Source organism: Hyperoodon ampullatus, assembly GCF_949752795.1.
Source record: "Hyperoodon ampullatus genome assembly, chromosome: 11".
Classification (NCBI taxonomy): Eukaryota; Metazoa; Chordata; class Mammalia; order Artiodactyla; family Ziphiidae; genus Hyperoodon; species Hyperoodon ampullatus.
In genome coordinates, this window is record NC_136924.1 from 48,721,229 (window position 1) to 48,739,674 (window position 18,446).

The following is an 18,446-nucleotide window of genomic DNA, read 5'->3' on the forward strand; positions in this document are numbered from 1 at the left end:
TTAGCAAAAACACTAAAACTGTAGCCTACAATGCTGTCAGCACTTTGCCTACCGCCAGGTTTGAGAAACTCAGACTTCCAGGAGACAACTTCAGCTCCTTGTCACTGCAGACCATCACCTTACACAGCACGTCATCACCGCATCTAGCCCAGCCCTGCCGCTGCCTCCCTTCACCCATCACCCCAAACAGCTCAACGCCTGACCTCCTCGTGGACCTTCCACAACCCCTGAGGCTTTTTCTCAGGCAATTTTGGCCCAGCCTGCTCACCTGGCAAACTCTTACTCATTCTTCAGGGCTCACGTCAAATGCCTCCTCATCAACGAAGCCTTCCCTGGCTCTTCAGGGCAAAACTTGCAGTCTTTCACGGTCCTGGTACAATCTGTGTCTCACTAGGTTACAGTTCAGTATCTTTATCCTCATTCCTATTACTGAGGCTGTACTAGCAAACAGTGAGAGCAGTCACGAGCAGATGCTGAGCATCTAGCAAACAGGGGCATCAGCTCTTCTCCTGACCCCCAGGCTTACACCAAACCACTCTTGTTATTTTACTTATGTTTTTGTCTTCACGTCCACATAAGATTAGACACAGTCTAGCAGAGCAGTGAACACACCCACGCGAGAGATGAGTGCTCACATACACTTCTCCCCAGGTATCAATGAATTAGCTGCATGGATAGCACTTGATATAATGCTCCTTAAGCAAAATCATAAATCCAGTCCTTATTTGGATTTGCCCCAAGTCTTGGTCCCCAACATATTCAGAGACCTGGTTCATGCATCATCTCCCCCTGTCAATCCACCTTAATTAAACAAGAGCACTGTAAGAACAAGGAAAAAAAAAAAAGAGAGAACAGATATCTGGGGTGGTGGGGCCAGTATAATTTTTTCCCAAACTCGATATAAAGTAAATGCTTAAAAGAGAAAACCCCATTTACAAAGGCAACAAAGAAGATAAAATACTTAAGGATAAACTTAAGATATGTTCAAAATCCATAGTATGAAGAAAACTATTAAACATTCCTGAAAGACACAAATGAAAGACAGACCTTGTTCTTAAGATGTCTCAACACCATTAAAATGTCAGCAGTCACTAAGTTAATATGTGAAGATGATACACTCCCAACAAAAAACCAAGTTTTTTATGTAATTAAATGAGTTGATATTTGTGGAAAAATAAAAATACAATCGGTAGGAAAACACTGAAAGGACAGGCTATGAAGAGGAAGTAACCCTACCAGATATTAAAATACAGCACAAAGGCTTTATAATTAAAATAGTGTGTAAGAGTACACAAATGGACAGACCATTGGAGCAAAACAGAAAATCCAGAAATTACAAATGGAACTTTAGTATATAATAAAGTCAGTATCTCAAATCTTTGGGTTACAGATAGACTTTTAAATAAATGGTGTTGGGAAAAGACAGCTGTTTGGAAAAAGATCAAATTAGATCTATTCCTCTCTCAAGAGTAAATTCCAAATTGAGCAGAAGGCTAAATGTAATAAATGAAAAAGTATATAGGTGAATTTTTCTATAAGCTGAGTATAGGTAGGGAAAGACTTTCTAATTACTACTTTTTTTAAAAAAGGTTTTAAATTTGATTACACAAAATTTTTAAAAAACAACTTTGAATGGTAAAAAATTCCATAAACAGTCAAATTGGGAAAAAAATTTACATCAGATGTCACAGAAAAAGAACTAACATCTTTAATACACAAAGAACTTGCAACAAATGGTGGGGAGGTGGGGAGTAGAGACTGAAACTCCCTCATGGTGATAACTGTACAACTCTGTAAACATGCTAAAGACCACTGAATTATTTACACTATGGGTGAACTGTGTGGTATATAATGTTATCGATAAAGTTATTTTTTAAAAGTGATAGAAGACTAGGTGAGAGATTTGAAAGAAAATTCACTCCCCAAAAAGATGTAAAAACAGCTGTTAAATATATAGAAAGATGTTCATCTCAATCATAAGAGAAAGGCAAATTAAAATTAAACTAAGATTCCATTTCTCACTCGTTAGAATGGCAAAAATTTTTCAAGCTTGATAATACACTCTGTTAGTGAGGCTGTGAGCAACAGGCCTCGTCATGAACTGTTGGCAGGAATGCAAATAATCCCCATGTAGGGAAAACAGGCGGTATCTTCAATTAAAATTATCCCATGTCCAGGAATTAACCCTGAAGAAACATCTCCCAACAATACAAATATACGTATGGCAAAGTTATGCACTGCTGCATTATTTATTATTCAAAATGCTGGAAAAGAGCAGAATGTTCAAACATAAGAGATTAATTGAATAAACTCTGGTACATGCACAAAATGGAATATCATACAGCTGTTTAAAAAAAAAAAGCATGAAGAAAATATTTATAAATGCCGAAATTTCCAGAATACGGTAAAAAAGGCAAAGCACAAATAAAGATGAACAATATGCTACTTCTCATGTAAGAAAAGGGGAATTACAAAACATACATGTATCTACTTACCTGTACAGGAAGGACAAACCAGAAAATGAAATTGGTGATGGGGTGGGGGGCCTGGGGTGGAAGGATGGGGAAGGAGTGCTACTTCTGAGTAAACCGTTATATAGTTTTGACTTTTTGAAGTATATTAATATTCCTCATATCAAATTAAAGTTAAATCAACAAAGATGAGGGGAAAAAACTTAAAACTGAAAGCATACAGAAACACATGAACCCAACTGTATTTCAAATGAATGAATAACCACACTGAAAGAAGGAGAAAAGAACTAACGCAAGTAACTTCTGTACATAGTACTGAGTACACACCCTCGTCTGGGGCAGGGGAGGGGCGGGGGGAGGACTCGAAACAAATCCTTTATAGTAGGTTGGTTTTTCAAGAACAGAGGAGTGGAGATAGCAGTATGAATGGAGCATTTTTGAAATTAGTTTAAGTGTACTGTAGAACTAAGCAAAAGAGGAAATATTTTATGTTCGGAGCCAGGATTCTAGTTGTGGAAGAAATGAGATAAAACAGAAACAAAGTAGGAGAAGGCAAGTAAGGGGCCTGAGGGAATGGAACTGGAGGCACTGGTGTGAGCACATGACTGTGTGTATTTGTATATTTGTATTTCCCAGCTCTGCTGCTGAAAGGGCTTAGAAGGGAAGACACCCTTGTAGCAATAAGCATCAGAGTTCCTTTGACAGCTGATTTCAGGGTGAGGGCAGGGAATGTATAACAAGATGAGCCTGGGATATTTTGTTTGGACAAAGAATGTGGAGGTACTGAAAATAATGATGGGAATATGTCAAATGAGCACAAGAGGTAGCCAAAAGAGCTCCCAATCGCCAAATCTGGCACAACTTCAGCATCAATATAAATAAAATTGAATACTGCATTATAAATCATGGAAAAAAATACATATCAATGAGTTCACACTGATAATGTACAGATCAGTAAGTGGGCAAAGGGGAGTGCTCTTCCTTACAGCAGAACGCCAAGTGCCAGAGCTAGATGTGGAAGGAGTGCTGGGTTTATAACTGATGAACTAGGGTAAAGGATATGCAAATTCTCGGTAAGCTTGCGAGTATGTCCACAAAAACATTTTTTTAAAAAAAGCTTACATTTCTCAGTGCTTCATAAATAGCTCTAAACGCTGGTTGCTTATCATCATGGTAAACACCTCTGTTCCCATGAAGAATAAAGATTCCTTCTTCTTCGGCTTCTTGGCAATTGCTTCCATATATGCAATGATCTGGTCGATAGTTCCATTGACACGGAAAAACAAAAAGGCTTTCTAGGCAGAGACAAAACAAAAAAGCAAACATACCCTAATTCCACAGAATTAACACTTTGCAAAATTTTACTTTAAATTTAGTTTACTCTGTCTTAAAAAAAAAAGTGATAACCATTAGTATAAGCCAAAATCAAATAAATGCATTTCTCCAGTTTTGACTAAATATTAACTATGATTTTTTTACAAATGCAAAGAATAAATTTAAATGATTACCTGGATTATGAAAAAATATGATATTCAACAGATCTTGATCACCCCATGTGATGTTCAGTTTGTATTTTTTAAGCAATGGCATAAGTATATCTCCCCATCGTAGTCGCACAGAGGTCATATCATTCTGTTGGTAAATACATTAATGAGATTCTCAGGCTTCCAGGTTTAAAACGGCAGCATAATGACAGTTCCCCATTCTTCCCTTAGCAATTGTTACAGAGCAAGGGGAGAAGTGTAAACTTTTGTTTCAAAATCAAGTGATCCTAATGTAAACGTAAATGTCAGTAAAACTGTCCAGCGGGAGTGCAGAAGATAACAAAAGAAGGTATCTGAAGCTGCACAAAGAAGTGATAAAACTAACAGATGTCTGGGAGGAAAGGGAAAGAGAAAGTAGGTGGTAGTTTAAGTAATATGACTGTGATCTCATCTTAAAAAGCAGATAGCTTTAGTACCTATGTCATATGTCTAGACACAGTACCTATGTCTCTGTCATACAGCTGCTGAGGATCAAACCTGTTAATATATAAATAAAAAGTACTAGGAAAAGTACCTGGCACAGTGTTAGCTATTATTATCACCATGATCACTATTATTCTTAGTCTGATTTGCCAACCCTTTATAATTGGCATTTCAAAGAGGTCATTTGAAATTGATAAATCAAAAATAGATACTGGGGCTTCCCTGGTGGCGCAGTGGTTGAGAGTCTGCCTGCTGATGCAGGGGACATGGGGTCGTGCCCCGGTCCGGGAAGATCCCACATGCCGCAGAGCGGCTGGGCCCATGAGCCATGGCCGCTAAGCCTGCGCGTCCAGAGCCTGTGCTCCGCAACGGGAGAGGCCACAACAGTGAGAGGCCCGCGCACCGCGCGTACCGCAAAAAAAAAAAAAAAAAAAAAAAAAAAATAGATACTGAATTTCGTCAGATGCCTTTTCAGCCTCTACAGAACTACTCATAGCTCATACCTAAGGAAACAACAGAGTTTTGAAAGAGGGCTGGGGATCATGTGAAGCTGGGGTGAAGTTGAATACTAAGTCTTTTATACCAATTTGACTCTTTGAAACTCTCCAGACTTAAACCAGTACTCCTCAAAGTACAGTTTGCAGTGTGCTGATCAGTAAATTTTTCATGTCCTCTACAAGATTTAAGTACACAAATTAAGAGTAAGATTTAGAAACTTTTACAGCAATTTTATGTCTATTTAGCCTAATATTTTCCTAGTAATTTATTTACATTATTTTTACAAAAGCATTGCCTCATGACAGATTGTAAATAATGTTTTAAAAAAACACTGATTCTTCTCCACAGATAGCTTAAAAAACATTATTACAAGCTATTCTAGGATATATAATAAACACAATGGAGGCAAAAACAATCTATCCTTCGAGAAAGAAAAGTCAGAATTCCTGGAAAAAAAACTACGTATTTAAACTAAATATAATTGTATTACCTTTGTGTGAAGTTTCTCAGACTGCAGTAAATACAGTAAACTATACACAATCAGAAATAAATCTGGAAAATGACTGAAACAAGTTTTACTTAAGGAATTATTAAAAAAATACTTTATTGAAAGGATGACTCTGAAATACATCACTGATCATGTTCACTAAATGTTCTTAGGATCTGAAAAGGAAACTTTTGAATTGCTCAAAAGGACCAAGGCCAGAAACAGATTAAATAAACAGGACTGGTGGACCCCTTGTACCATGTCATGTTCAAGTCTTCACTGGATTCTACTTACGCAAAAATTAAAAAAAAAAATGTATAGAGAGACAGAAATACACCTATTCAAAAAATACATCTATTCAAATAAAAGAAAGATAAAATAACAAGGTCCAGGGCAGTTTTAGGGAAAAAAGAAAAAATCAAGGGGTGGGAGGTGGGGGGACCTTTATAATACATGTAAAGGAAAAGTCCTACTAGAAAAATACTGGACAAGAAGCAATAACACTAGTATTATTTGCTGAGGATATAACCTAGAATATCCAAGATAACCAATGAAAAACTATGAGAAATGAGTTTAATAAAGAGGCATCATATATAAAAAGAGCTCAAGTCAACAGAAATGGAAAAACAGCAAAGTACAGAAATAGTCAAAGGATATGGCCATATAGCCATTCACAAAGGAGGAAACAAAAATGGCTAAAAATTGTTATGAAAGATTTTCATCCCACAGTGGTGGTACAGTCAGGAAAGTAAAAATTAAAATACATGAGATATTTTTCAGCCATGTAACTACATATTCATACTAGTACACACAAACAATAAAATCAAAACGTTCTTTCTCCACAGTATCACACATATTAAATGTGACAGACTATATGTACTGACATAAAAATCATTTATATATTTACTAAGTGAAAAAAGCAAACTGAAGATATATAAAAGAATTCTACATATAAATGCTAATGTACATGTATATCTGTTTCAAAATACTTTTTTAAAGGGTCTGAAGAATACATAGCAAAGTTTATAATGCCATTTGGGCAAAGGAATGAAACTGAGGAGAGTGGTGTGTAAATGGGGGACTTGTCTTTTTACTCTATATGTGATGAATTGCCTGAATTTTTATAAGCATGATTTAGTTTTGTAAATTTTTTTTTAAAGAAAACACTTTTAATCTTACAGTACAGTACCTTGAAAAGTACAGTAGTACAGTACAACAGCTGGCATACAGGAACTGGCATCAAGTGAATGGGCAAGAAGAGTTACTGACTGGAGGAGGGAGAGGAGGTGGGAGATGGTAGAGCTGAAGTAGTTTTGTCATTTTTTAAAAAGATGTAGTTCTAATTTACTAATTTCAGCAAACCTACCAAAATGCACATGCATTATATTAAGATAAATTAGCTTCATTTCTAGAACTATGTATGCTTTTGAAAATAGACAGACTCATTATTATCATCAGTTTATGTTACAAACAAATATAAAACTGACAGGTGGCTATTCATATTATGTTCCAACAATGCTAGAAACTGAGAACTCATGAATTCCCAAAGATTAGTCACTCTCCTAATCTCTGAAAAGTTCCATCCCTTTTGGTAAGATGTTAATTGATATTGTTTTCTTAAGCTCTACATGTAACACAATAAAAGCCCTCCATCACATACATCTTCCAAATAAGTAAAAACGACCCTCACAGCCACCTCACAATAAGTATTCTCTTTTCTAATATTTTTCAATAATGCATTAATGGCCTAGTTTCTAAAACTTCTGTCTGTCCTCTGCCAGTAATTATCTACTGAGTTGCTACTTTACGCCAGACTCCCTGCTAAATATTCTGAATACAAAGCTGCATAAAAGATACACCCTGCCCTCAGTAGATGGAGAAAACAGGCAAAAATTACTTTACAAAGTAATAAATGGCACGACATGAACAGGGTACAGTAAATATATAAGAAAAAAATTCTCAAGAAACCTTATTTATATTCTCTGGTTTTTAGCTAATAAATAGAAAAAGGTTAAGAAATACCTTAATAGAGATTCAACACTGCAAATACAATCATAATACAAAATACAAAGCAGTATCTTAGCCAGTGTTATATCAATGTCTATCAAGCATTATGAGAAAAAACCAAAAAAGTTAAAATTTTACTATTTTAATTTTTTAAATACATAATTATAATACATCAGGTTGGAACTGAATAATCATGAATGGTAGGGCTGGGTGACAGCAAAGCAAAGACTTTAAAACATGGCCATGGCCACTGTCCTAAGGGGTAATCTTACAGCTTTTCATGTGATAGGCACTATGGGGTAACATTCATGGATCTGCATGAAACAGTTTGAAAAGTTATTACAAGTAATTCAGTTACATCACTAGAGCTCTAAAATTTAAGATCTGTGCCAGAAATTATAGAGTTAGTAGGAAAGAACAAGGCAATGTTTGCTAAAGATATGTTTGGAAATCAGGAAAAATAAAGATATATGAAAAATGGAACTAAAAATCAATAAATTTTGTAGAAACATATCAGCAATCATAAATACAATATTTAGAAACAAAATAAATCTGTGTTGTTCCCACTGGGCAAGAATAGAGTTGTTTGAAACAGAGGGATAGTAGGTATGAAGTAAATTGTGCCTACTAAATTAACGTACTATCACACTCCTCATATTTTTCATTAAGTCATTAATACATAGAAAAAAACAAAAGCTTGAAAATTTAGAAATTATTTCAACTCCTATATCTACATCTCTAGCTGGTTTAGAACATGCCACAGACAAAAAGAAAACGGAAAGGGGAGAAACTGTTAAACATATTTAAGAATGATATTTAAGTAAGTAAAAGGTAAATAAAAAATAATCAGAGATTTGAACTATATAGCTGCAATTTGAAATTTTCTTAAAAATCAAGTAATGGTGTTATACTAAATTATCTCTAAGGTTATTTGCAACACTACACTTCTCAGATAAGAATTTCAAATGAAGAGTTCCTGAGCAGTCACATTATTCCTTAGCACATAATCTTACAGCACCATCTTCTGGTATAATATTACTGTGCATAGTCTAACCATCAGAAAAGTAAGAAAACTCATGGTATGACACCTGTTTTATTTAGTAAAACTTTATGGTACATGAAATTTTAAAACCCAAAATACATCAAAAAATTGGGTAATTGAAGAAAGATGTTCACTTGTAAGCAAAAGCAAAGGTTACACTGGCCTCATTAATGCATTCATTTGTGGAAGACAAAAGTGAAATGAAATCAAGATTTCAGAAAGGCACAGAAAATGGGAAAGCTAAAAAAACCCCTAGGTTTACTAGATCTTTACAGAAGACAAGAGCGATGGGTATTAACTGTCTTAAGAATGAAATGGCGAGATGTGGGTGGTGAAGGCTACAAGCAGTACTGCTGCCTAGAGCAAGGATAAGAAGGGACAAGAGATTTAAATCAGACATGCAGAAAGGAGTAATAAGTAATGGTGTAAATTCTGGTCCACCAGAAGCCATAAGAAAAATACCAGACAAATATATATACACATACAAATATACATATATATTACATATATATTCATACCATAAAAGACATAATATCCCTTGATGTTTGATTTAGTACTAACTAGATGTAAAGGGGTAAACAGTGAGTCTCTATCAGTGTTTCAGAAGCCACTGCTTTTAGCTAACACTGAAGTGCTTACTATGTGTCATGCTCTGTACTAAGCATTTTGAATGGGTCTCTTCTAAAAAAGACAACCAGGGGCCGGAGGAAGATGGCGGAAGAGTAAGACGCGGAGATCACCTTCCTCCCCACAGATACATCAGAAATTCATCTACACGTGGAACAACTCCAACAGAACACCTACTGAACGCTGACAGAAGACCTCAGACCCCCCAAAAGGCAAGAAACTCCCCACATACCTGGGTAGGTCAAAAGAAAAAAAGAATAAACAGAGACAATAGGATATGGACGGGACCTGCACCAGTGGGAGGGAGCCGTGAAGGAGGGAAGGTTTCTACACACTACAAGCCCCTTCGAGGGCGGAGACTGCAGGTGGCGGAGGGGGAAAGCTTCGGAGTAGCGGAGGAGAGCACAGCAACAGGGGTGTGGAGGGCAAAGCAGAGAGATTTTGGCACAGAGGATCGGTGCCCTCAGGCACACACCAGCCCGAGAGACTTGTCTGCTCGGCCGCCAGGGCGGGCGGGGCTGGGAGCTGAGGCTCGGGTATCGGCTTTCAGTCGGAGCGCAGGGAGAGGTCTGGGGCTGGCGGCAGGAAGAGACCCTGAAGGGGTTAGTGCTAGCCCGGAGGGAGTCCGGGGAAAGGGTCTGGAGCTACCGGAGAGGCAAGAGACTTTTTTCCCTTTTGTTGCCTGGTGCGCGAGGAGAGGGCATTCCCCTCCCTCCCCTCTGCCTGAGTGAGCCAGAGCCCCCGCATCAGCGGCTCCTTTAAACCCGTCCTGTCTGAGCGAAGAACGGACGCCCTCCGGCGACCTACGCGCAGAGGCGGGGCCAGGTCCAAGGCTGAGACCCGGGAGCTGTGAGAGCAGAGACAGGGAAATCTCTCTGTGCAGCCTCCGAGGCAGCGGATTAAAGCTCCACGGTCCATTTGATGTGCCCTGCGTCTGTGGAGTGCATGAATGGACAGCGAATCATCCCAAATTGAGGAAGTGGACCTTGAGGACAAGATTTAAGACTTCCCCCCCCCTTTTTTTTTTCTCCTCTTTTTACAACGAATTATCTCAAATTAAGGAGGTGGAGTTAGCAAGATTTCAGACTTTTCGCCCTTTTCCTCTTTTTACAACGAATTATCCCAAATCGAGGAGGTGGACTTGGAGAGCAAGATTTTTGATTTTTCCCCCTGCTCTCTTTTTGTGAATGTGTATGTGTAATCTTCTGTGTAAGATTCTCTCTGTATAGCTTTGCTTCCACCATATGTCCCAGGGTTCTTTCGGTCCGTGTTTTTTTTCAATAATTACTTTTTAATTTTAATAACGCTACTATATTTCATACTTTATTCTATTTTACTTTACCTGCTCTTTCTTTTTTTCCTCCCTTCCCTTCCTCCCTCCCTCCCTCCGCTCCTCCTTTCCTTCTTTCTTTTTCTTTCCTCCATCCCTCCCTCCCTCCCTTCTTCTTTCCACTTTCTTTTTCTTTCCTTCCTCCCTCCCTCCCTCCCTCCTGTCTTTCTTTCTTTCTTTCCTTCCTCCCTCCCTCCCTCTCTTCTTCCATTCACTTTTGCTTTCATTCCTCCCTCCCTCCCTCCTTTCTTTCCTTTCTTTCCATCCTTCCTCCCTCCCTCCTTTCTTTCTTTCTTCCTTCCTTCCTTCCTTACTTCCCTTCTTCCTTTCTTTCAATCTCTCTTTCTTTCTTCTACGAATTATTTCTTTCTACTTTTTCTCACTGTTATTCTGAGCCGGGTGGATGAAAGGCTCTTGGTGCTGCAGCCAGGAGTTAGTGCTGTGCCTCTGAAGTGGGAGAGCCAACTTCAGGACACGGGTCCACAAGAGACCTCCCAGCTCCACATAATATCAAGCAGCGAAAATCTCCCAGGGATCTCCATCTCAACACCAGCACCCAGCTTCAGTCAACGACCAGCAAGCTACAGTGCTGGTCACCCTATGCCAAGCAACTAGCAAGGCAGGAACACAACCCCACCCATTAGCAGAGAGGATACCTAAAAACATAATAAGGCCACAGGCACCCCAAAACACACCACCAGACGTGGACCTGTCCACCAGAAAGACAAGATCGAGCTTCAACCACCAGAACACAGGCATTAGTCCCCCCCACCAGGAAGCCTACACAACCTACTGAAACAACCTTAGCCACGGGGGACAGACACCAAAAACAACGGGAACTACGAATCTGCAGCCTGCAAAAAGGAGACCCCAAACACAGTAACATAAGCAAAATGAGAAAGCAGAAAAACACACAGCAGGTGAAGGAGCAAGATAAAAACCTACCAGACCTAACAAATGAAGAGGTAATAGGCAGTCTACCTGAAAAAGAATTCAGAATAATGATAGTAAAGCTGATCCAAGATTCTATTTCCCAGATCCAAAATCTTGGAAATAGAATAGACAATATGCAAGAAACAGTTAACAAGGACCTAGAAGAACTAAAGATGAATCAAGCACCGATTAAAAACACAATAAATGAAATGAAAAATACTCTAGATGGGATCAATAGCAGAATAACTGAGGCAGAAGAACGGATAAGTGAGGTGGAAGATAAAATAGTGGAAATAACTGATGCAGAGAAAAATAAAGAAAAAAGAATGAAAAGAACAGAGGACAGTCTCAGAGACCTCTGGGACAACATTAAACGCACCAACATTCGAATTATAGGGGTTCCAGAAGAAGAAGAGAAAGAGAAAGGGACTGAGAAAATATTTGAAGACATTATAGTTGAAAACTTCCCTAATATGGGAAAGGAAATAGTTAATCAAGTCCAGGAGGCACAGAGAGTCCCATACAGAATAAATCCAAGAAGAAATACGCCAAGACACATATTAATCAAACTGTCAAAAATTAAACACAAAGAAATCATATTAAAAGCAGCAAGGGAGGGGGCCTCCCTGGTGGCGCAGTGGTTGAGAGTCCGCCTGCCGATGCAGGGGATACGGGTTCGTGCCCCGGTCTGGGAGGATCCCATATGCCGCGGAGCGGCTGGGCCCGTGAGCCATGGCCGCTGAGCCTGCGCGTCTGGAGCCTGTGCTCCGCAACGGGAGAGGCCACAACAGTGGGAGGCCCGCATACCGCAAAAAAAAAAAAAAAAAAAAAAAAAAAAAAAAGCAGCAAGGGAAAAACAACAAATAACACACAAGGGAATCCCCATCAGGTTAACAGCTGATCTCTCAGCAGAAACTCTACAAGCCAGAAGGGAGTGGCAGGACATAATTAAAGTGATGAAGGAGAGAAACCTGCAACCAAGATTACTCTACCCAGCAAGGATCTCATTCAGATTTGATGGAGAAATTAAAACCTTTACAGACAAGCAAAAGCTGAGAGAGTTCAGCACCACCAAACCAGCTTTACAACAAATGCTAAAGGAACTTCTCTAGGCAAGAAACACAACAGAAGGACTATACCTACAATAACGAACCCAAAGCCATTAAGGAAATGGGAATAGGAACATACATATCAATAATTACCTTAAATGTAAATGGACTAAATGCTCCCACCAAAAGACACAGAGTGGCTGAATGGATACAAAAACAAGACCCATATATATGCTGTCTACAAGAGACCCACTTCAGACCTAGAGACACATACAGATTGAAAGTAAGGGGATGGAAAAAGATATTCCATGCAAATGGAAATCAAAAGAAAGCTGGAGTAGCAATTCTTATATCAGACAAAATAGACTTTAAAATAAAGACTATTAGAAGAGACAAAGAAGGACACTACATAACGATAAAGGGATCGATCCAAGAAGAAGATATAACAATTGTAAATATTTATGCACCCAACATAGGAGCACCTCAATACATAAGGCAAATACTAACAGCCATAAAAGGGGAAATCGACAGTAACACAATCATAGTAGGGGACTTTAACACCCCACTTTCACCAATGGACAGATCATCCAAAATGAAAATAAATAAGGAAACACAAGCTTTAAATGATACATTAAACAAGATGGACTTAATTGATATTTATAGGACATTCCATCCAAAAACAACAGAATACACATTTTTCTCAAGTGCTCATGGAACATTCTCCAGGATAGATCATATCTTGGGTCACAAATCAAGCCTTGGTAAATTTAAGAAAATTGAAATTGTATCAAGTATCTTTTCCGACCACAATGCTATGAGACTAGACATCAATTACAGGAAAAGATCTGTAAAAAATACAAACACATGGAGGCTAAACAATACACTGCTCAATAATGAAGTGATCACTGAAGAAATCAAAGAGGAAATTAAGAAATACTTAGAAACAAATGACAATGGAGACACGACGACCCAAAACCTATGGGACGCAGCAAAAGCAGTTCTAAGGGGGAAGTTTATAGCAATACAATCCCACCTTAAGAAACAGGAAACATCTCGAGTAAACAACCTGACCCTGCACCTAAAGCAATTAGAGAAAGAAGAACAAAAAACCCCCAAAGTTAGCAGAAGGAAAGAAATCATAAAGATCAGATCAGAAATAAATGAAAAAGAAATGAAGGAAACGATAGCAAAGATCAACCAAACTAAAAGCTGGTTCTTTGAGAAGATAAACAAAATTGACAAACCATTAGCCAGACTCATCAAGAAAAGAAGGGAGAAGACTCAAATCAGTAGAATTAGAAATGAAAAAGGAGAAGTAACAACTGACACTGCAGAAATACAAAAGATCATGAGAGATTACTATAAGCAACTCTATGCCAATAAAATGGACAACCTGGAAGAAATGGACAAATTCTTAGAAATGCACAACCTGCCAAGACTGACTCAGGAAGAAATAGAAAATATGAATAGACCAATCACAAGCACTGAAATTGAAACTGTGATTAAAAATCTTCCATCAAACAAAAGCCCAGGACCAGATGGCTTCACAGGCGAATTCTATCAAACATTTAGAGAAGAGCTAAAACCCATCCTTCTCAAACTCTTCCAAACAATATCAGAGGAAGGAACACTCCCAAACTCATTCTACGAGGCCACCATCACCTTGATACCAAAACCAGGCAAGGATGTCACAAAGAAAGAAAACTACAGGCCAATATCACTGATGAACATAGATGCAAAAATCCTCAACAAAATACTAGCAAACAGAATCCAACAGCACATTAAAAGGATCATACACCATGATCAAGTGGGGTTTATTCCAGGAATGCAAGGATTCTTCAATATACGCAAATCAATCAATGTGATACACCATATTAACAAGTTGAAGGAGAAAAACCATATGATCATCTCAATAGATGCAGAGAAAGCTTTCGACAAAATTCAACACCCATTTATGATAAAAACCCTGCAGAAAGTAGGCATAGAGGGAACTTTCCTCAACATAATAAAGGCCATATATGACAAACCCACAGCCAACATTGTCCTCAATGGTGAAAAACTGAAACCATTTCCACTAAGATCAGGAACAAGACAAGGCTGCCCACTCTCACCACTCTTATTCAACCTAGTTTTGGAAGTTTTAGCCACAGCAATCAGAGAAGAAAAGGAAATAAAAGGAATCCAAATTGGAAAAGAAGAAGTAAAGCTGTCACTGTTTGCAGATGACATGATACTATACATAGAGAATCCTAAAGATGCTACCGAAAAACTACTAGAGCTAATCAATGAATTTGGTAAAGTAGCAGGATACAAAATTAATGCACAGAAATCTCTGGCATTCCTGTACACTAATGATGAAAAATCTGAAAATGAAATCAAGAAAACACTCCCATTTACCATTGCAACAAAAAGAATAAAATATCTAGGAATAAACCTACCTAAGGAGACAAAAGACCTGTATGCAGAAAATTATAAGACACTGATGAAAGAAATTAAAGATGATATAAATAGATGGAGAGATATACCATGCTCCTGGATTGGAAGAATCAATATTGTGAAAATGACTCTACTACCCAAAGCAATCTACAGATTCAATGCAATCCCTATCAAACTACCACTGGCATTTTTCACAGAAGTAGAACAAAAAATTTCAAAATTTGTTTGGAAAAACAAAAGACCCCGAATAGCCAAAGCAATCTTGAGAACAAAAAACGGAGCTGGAGGAATCAGGCTGCCTGACTTCAGACTATACTACAAAGCTACAGTAATTAAGACAGTGTGGTACTGGCATAAAAACAGAAAGATAGATCAGTGGATCAGGATAGAAAGCCCAGAGATAAACCCACGCACATATGGTCACCTTATCTTTGATAAAGGAGGCAGGAATGTACAGTGGAGAAAGGACAGCCTCTTCAATAAGTGGTGCTGGGAAAACTGGACAGGGACATGTAAAAGTATGAGATTAGATCATTCCCTAACACCATACACAAAAATAAGCTCAAAATGGATTAAAGACCTAAATGTAAGGCCAGAAACTATCAAACTCTTAGAGGAAAACATAGGTAGAACACTCTATGACATAAATCACAGCAAGATCCTTTTGGACCCACCTCCTAGAGAAATGGAACTAAAAACAAAGATAAACAAATGGGACCTAATGAAACTTCAAAGCTTTTGCACAGCAAAGGAAACCATAAACAAGACCAAAAGACAACCCTCAGAATGGGAGAAAATATTTGCAAATGAAGCAACTGACAAAGGATTAATCTCCAAAATTTATAAACAGCTCATGCAGCTCAATAGCAAAAAAACAAACAACCCAATCCAAAAATGGGCAGAAGACGTAAATAGGCATTTCTCCAAAGAAGATATACAGACTGCCAACAAACACATGAAAGAATGCTCAACATCATTAATCATTAGAGAAATGCAAATCAAAACTACAATGAGAGGGCTTCCCTGGTGGCGCAGTGGTTGAGAGTCCGCCTGCTGATGCAGGGGATACGGGTTCGTGCCCCGGTCCGGGAAGATCCCACGTGCCGCAGAGCGGCTGGGCCCGTGAGCCATGGCCGCTGAGCCTGCGCGTCCGGAGCCTGTGCTCTGCAACGGGAGTGGCCGCAACAGTGAGAGGCCCGCGTACCGCAAAAAAAAAAAAAAAAAAAAAAAAAAAAACTACAATGAGATATCATCTCACACCAGTCAGAATGGCCATCATCAAGAAATCTAGAAACAATAAATGCTGGAGAGGGTGTGGAGAAAAGGGAACACTCTTGCACTGCTGGTGGGAATGTGAATTGGTACAGCCACTATGGAGAACAGTATGGAGGTTCCTTAAAAAACTAAAAATAGAACTACCATATGACCCAGCAATCCCACTACTAGGCATATACCCTGAGAAAACCATAATTCAAAAAGAGACATGTACCAAAATGTTCATTGCAGCTCTATTCACAATAGCCCGGAGCTGGAAACAACCTAAGTGTCCATCATCGGATGAATGGATAAAGAAGATGTGGCACATATATACAATGGAATATTACTCAGCCATAAAAAGAAACGAAACTGAGCTATTTGTAATGAGGTGGATAGACCTAGAGTCTGTCATACAGAGTGAAGTAAGTCAGAAAGAGAAAGACAAATACCGTATGCTAACACATATATATGGAATTTAAAAAAAAAAAAAATGTCATGAAGAACCTAGGGGTAAAACGGGAATAAAGACACAGACCTACTTGAGAATGGACTTGAGGATATGGGGAAGGGGAAGGGTAAGCTGTGACAAAGGGAAAGAGAGGCATGGACATATATACACTACCAAACGTAAGGTAGATAGATAGTGGGAAGCAGCCGCAGAGCACAGGGAGATCAGCTCGGTGCTTTGTGACCGCCTGGAGGGGTGGGATGGGGAGGGTGGGAGGGAGGGAGATGCATGAGGGAGGGGATGTGGGAACAGATGTATATGTATGACTGATTCACTTTGTTATAAAGCAGAAACTAATAAAAAAAAAAAAACAGAAAAAAAAAAAATAAAAAATAAAAAAAATAATAATAAAATAAAAATAAAAAAGACAACCTACATAAGTCCATTTATTATCTCTATTTTTCAGCTGAGAGCACTGACATTTGAAAGTTAACTAGTTGGTTAGTGGTTGTGGTGAACAGGTGGCAAAGCTAAACGTAAGGCTAAACCACTTGACTCCAATGCCCCCAGACTACAACGACTTAAGGACTCATCAGCATGAAACTGGTAAACAGTACAACACACTCATGTGTTCAGAATATGCAGAATCAGAGAATTTAAATAGCCTCACTCTTCCACTGACCCCACAATTTGAGAGATGAGAAACACACAGGAACTTTTTTTTTGAAGTTAACTTCCAAAAGCACCAAAAATAGCCAACATTTCCTATGTGTTAGCCTCCCTTCTAACTAATTTAACCCTCACAAAAGCCCTATGACATAGGTACTGTTATCTATCATCCCATTTCACAGATGAGGAAATCAAAGCCCAGAGATGTTCAAAACTTACCCAAGATCTCAGCGTCTGAACCAAGCCAACAGGACAGTCTTTAGCTCTTAACCACAATCTGTGTTCCCCCAAGATGTACCACACTTTAGATTCAAGTATTATGAGGCTGCACAACTACAAAATGACAACTCCTGCCTGGAATACCAATCTAGGCAGGTGATGTTCACACTTGTTGCACTGTTACTTCATTGTAACGCCATCTGCTCTGACCTACTGTAATGCTCTAATAAACAGAATACTAAGAACACACTTTTCTTCAATTATTCTAGTTAAGTGGAAAAATTCTGAATAGCTCGATCTAGTTTTTAATAAAGCAAAATTAAATTGGAAACCAAACAATATGGAGGGAAAAGAGAGATAAGTTAACCTGGATCAGTGACTTACCTTGAAATACTTCCTTCTCATTCTGGTCATGTTCATCAACATAACTCCAGAGTTCACTCCAGTTTTTCCATAGTATGGATGTCTGGCAAAGCGATTATACCAGCCTATTCGAGGCTCTTCATGTTCTGGTGCCATTGCAGCAATTTGTGTGGAATTAAATTTCTTTAGTAAAGACCAAATATCATCAACAGGCCGTAAAAAAAGGATATCAGTGTCGACATACAATAGTGAGTCAACTTCTTTCAGAATTAACTGTGGGGAAAGATATTTGAATCATTAACTATAACTCTATTTAATATAAAACATGAAAGAGGCTTTCATTATTTAAAAAATACCTAAGAGAGAAACTAATTGACATTAATATTTAAAAGTAGTTTTTCCCAAGTCTGTCATTTTTTACAAGAGCATATATAGATAGTCTGCTAATCTTTTTAATTAACTTTTAGAGAAGAAAAGCTATAAAAACAAATCAGAACAAAAACTCAATACTAAAAATTGGAAGAAAAAATAAAAGCAGTATCCTCAAAGACTAGGGTGGAAATGTTTTTCATAATGGAAAATAACATTAGCTTCAGTGAACTGACATATTGAATCTTAATTTCCTGAGGTAAATACAGAAATT

At 38.3% G+C, this 18,446-nt stretch overlaps 1 protein-coding gene across 1 annotated transcript in view; it reads right to left on the reverse strand.

Moving 5' to 3' along the window:
• GXYLT1 (glucoside xylosyltransferase 1) overlaps positions 1-18,446 on the reverse strand; it is a gene marked incomplete at its 5' end in the record, with an annotated part of 66,811 nt that overhangs the window by 10,115 nt on the left and 38,250 nt on the right. The window contains 3 exons of the mRNA XM_079714715.1: positions 3,594-3,766; positions 3,980-4,103; positions 17,825-18,076. Of these exons, the coding sequence (XP_079570841.1) occupies positions 3,594-3,766; positions 3,980-4,103; positions 17,825-18,076 (549 nt within the window). The remainder of the gene's footprint in view (positions 1-3,593; positions 3,767-3,979; positions 4,104-17,824; positions 18,077-18,446) is intronic.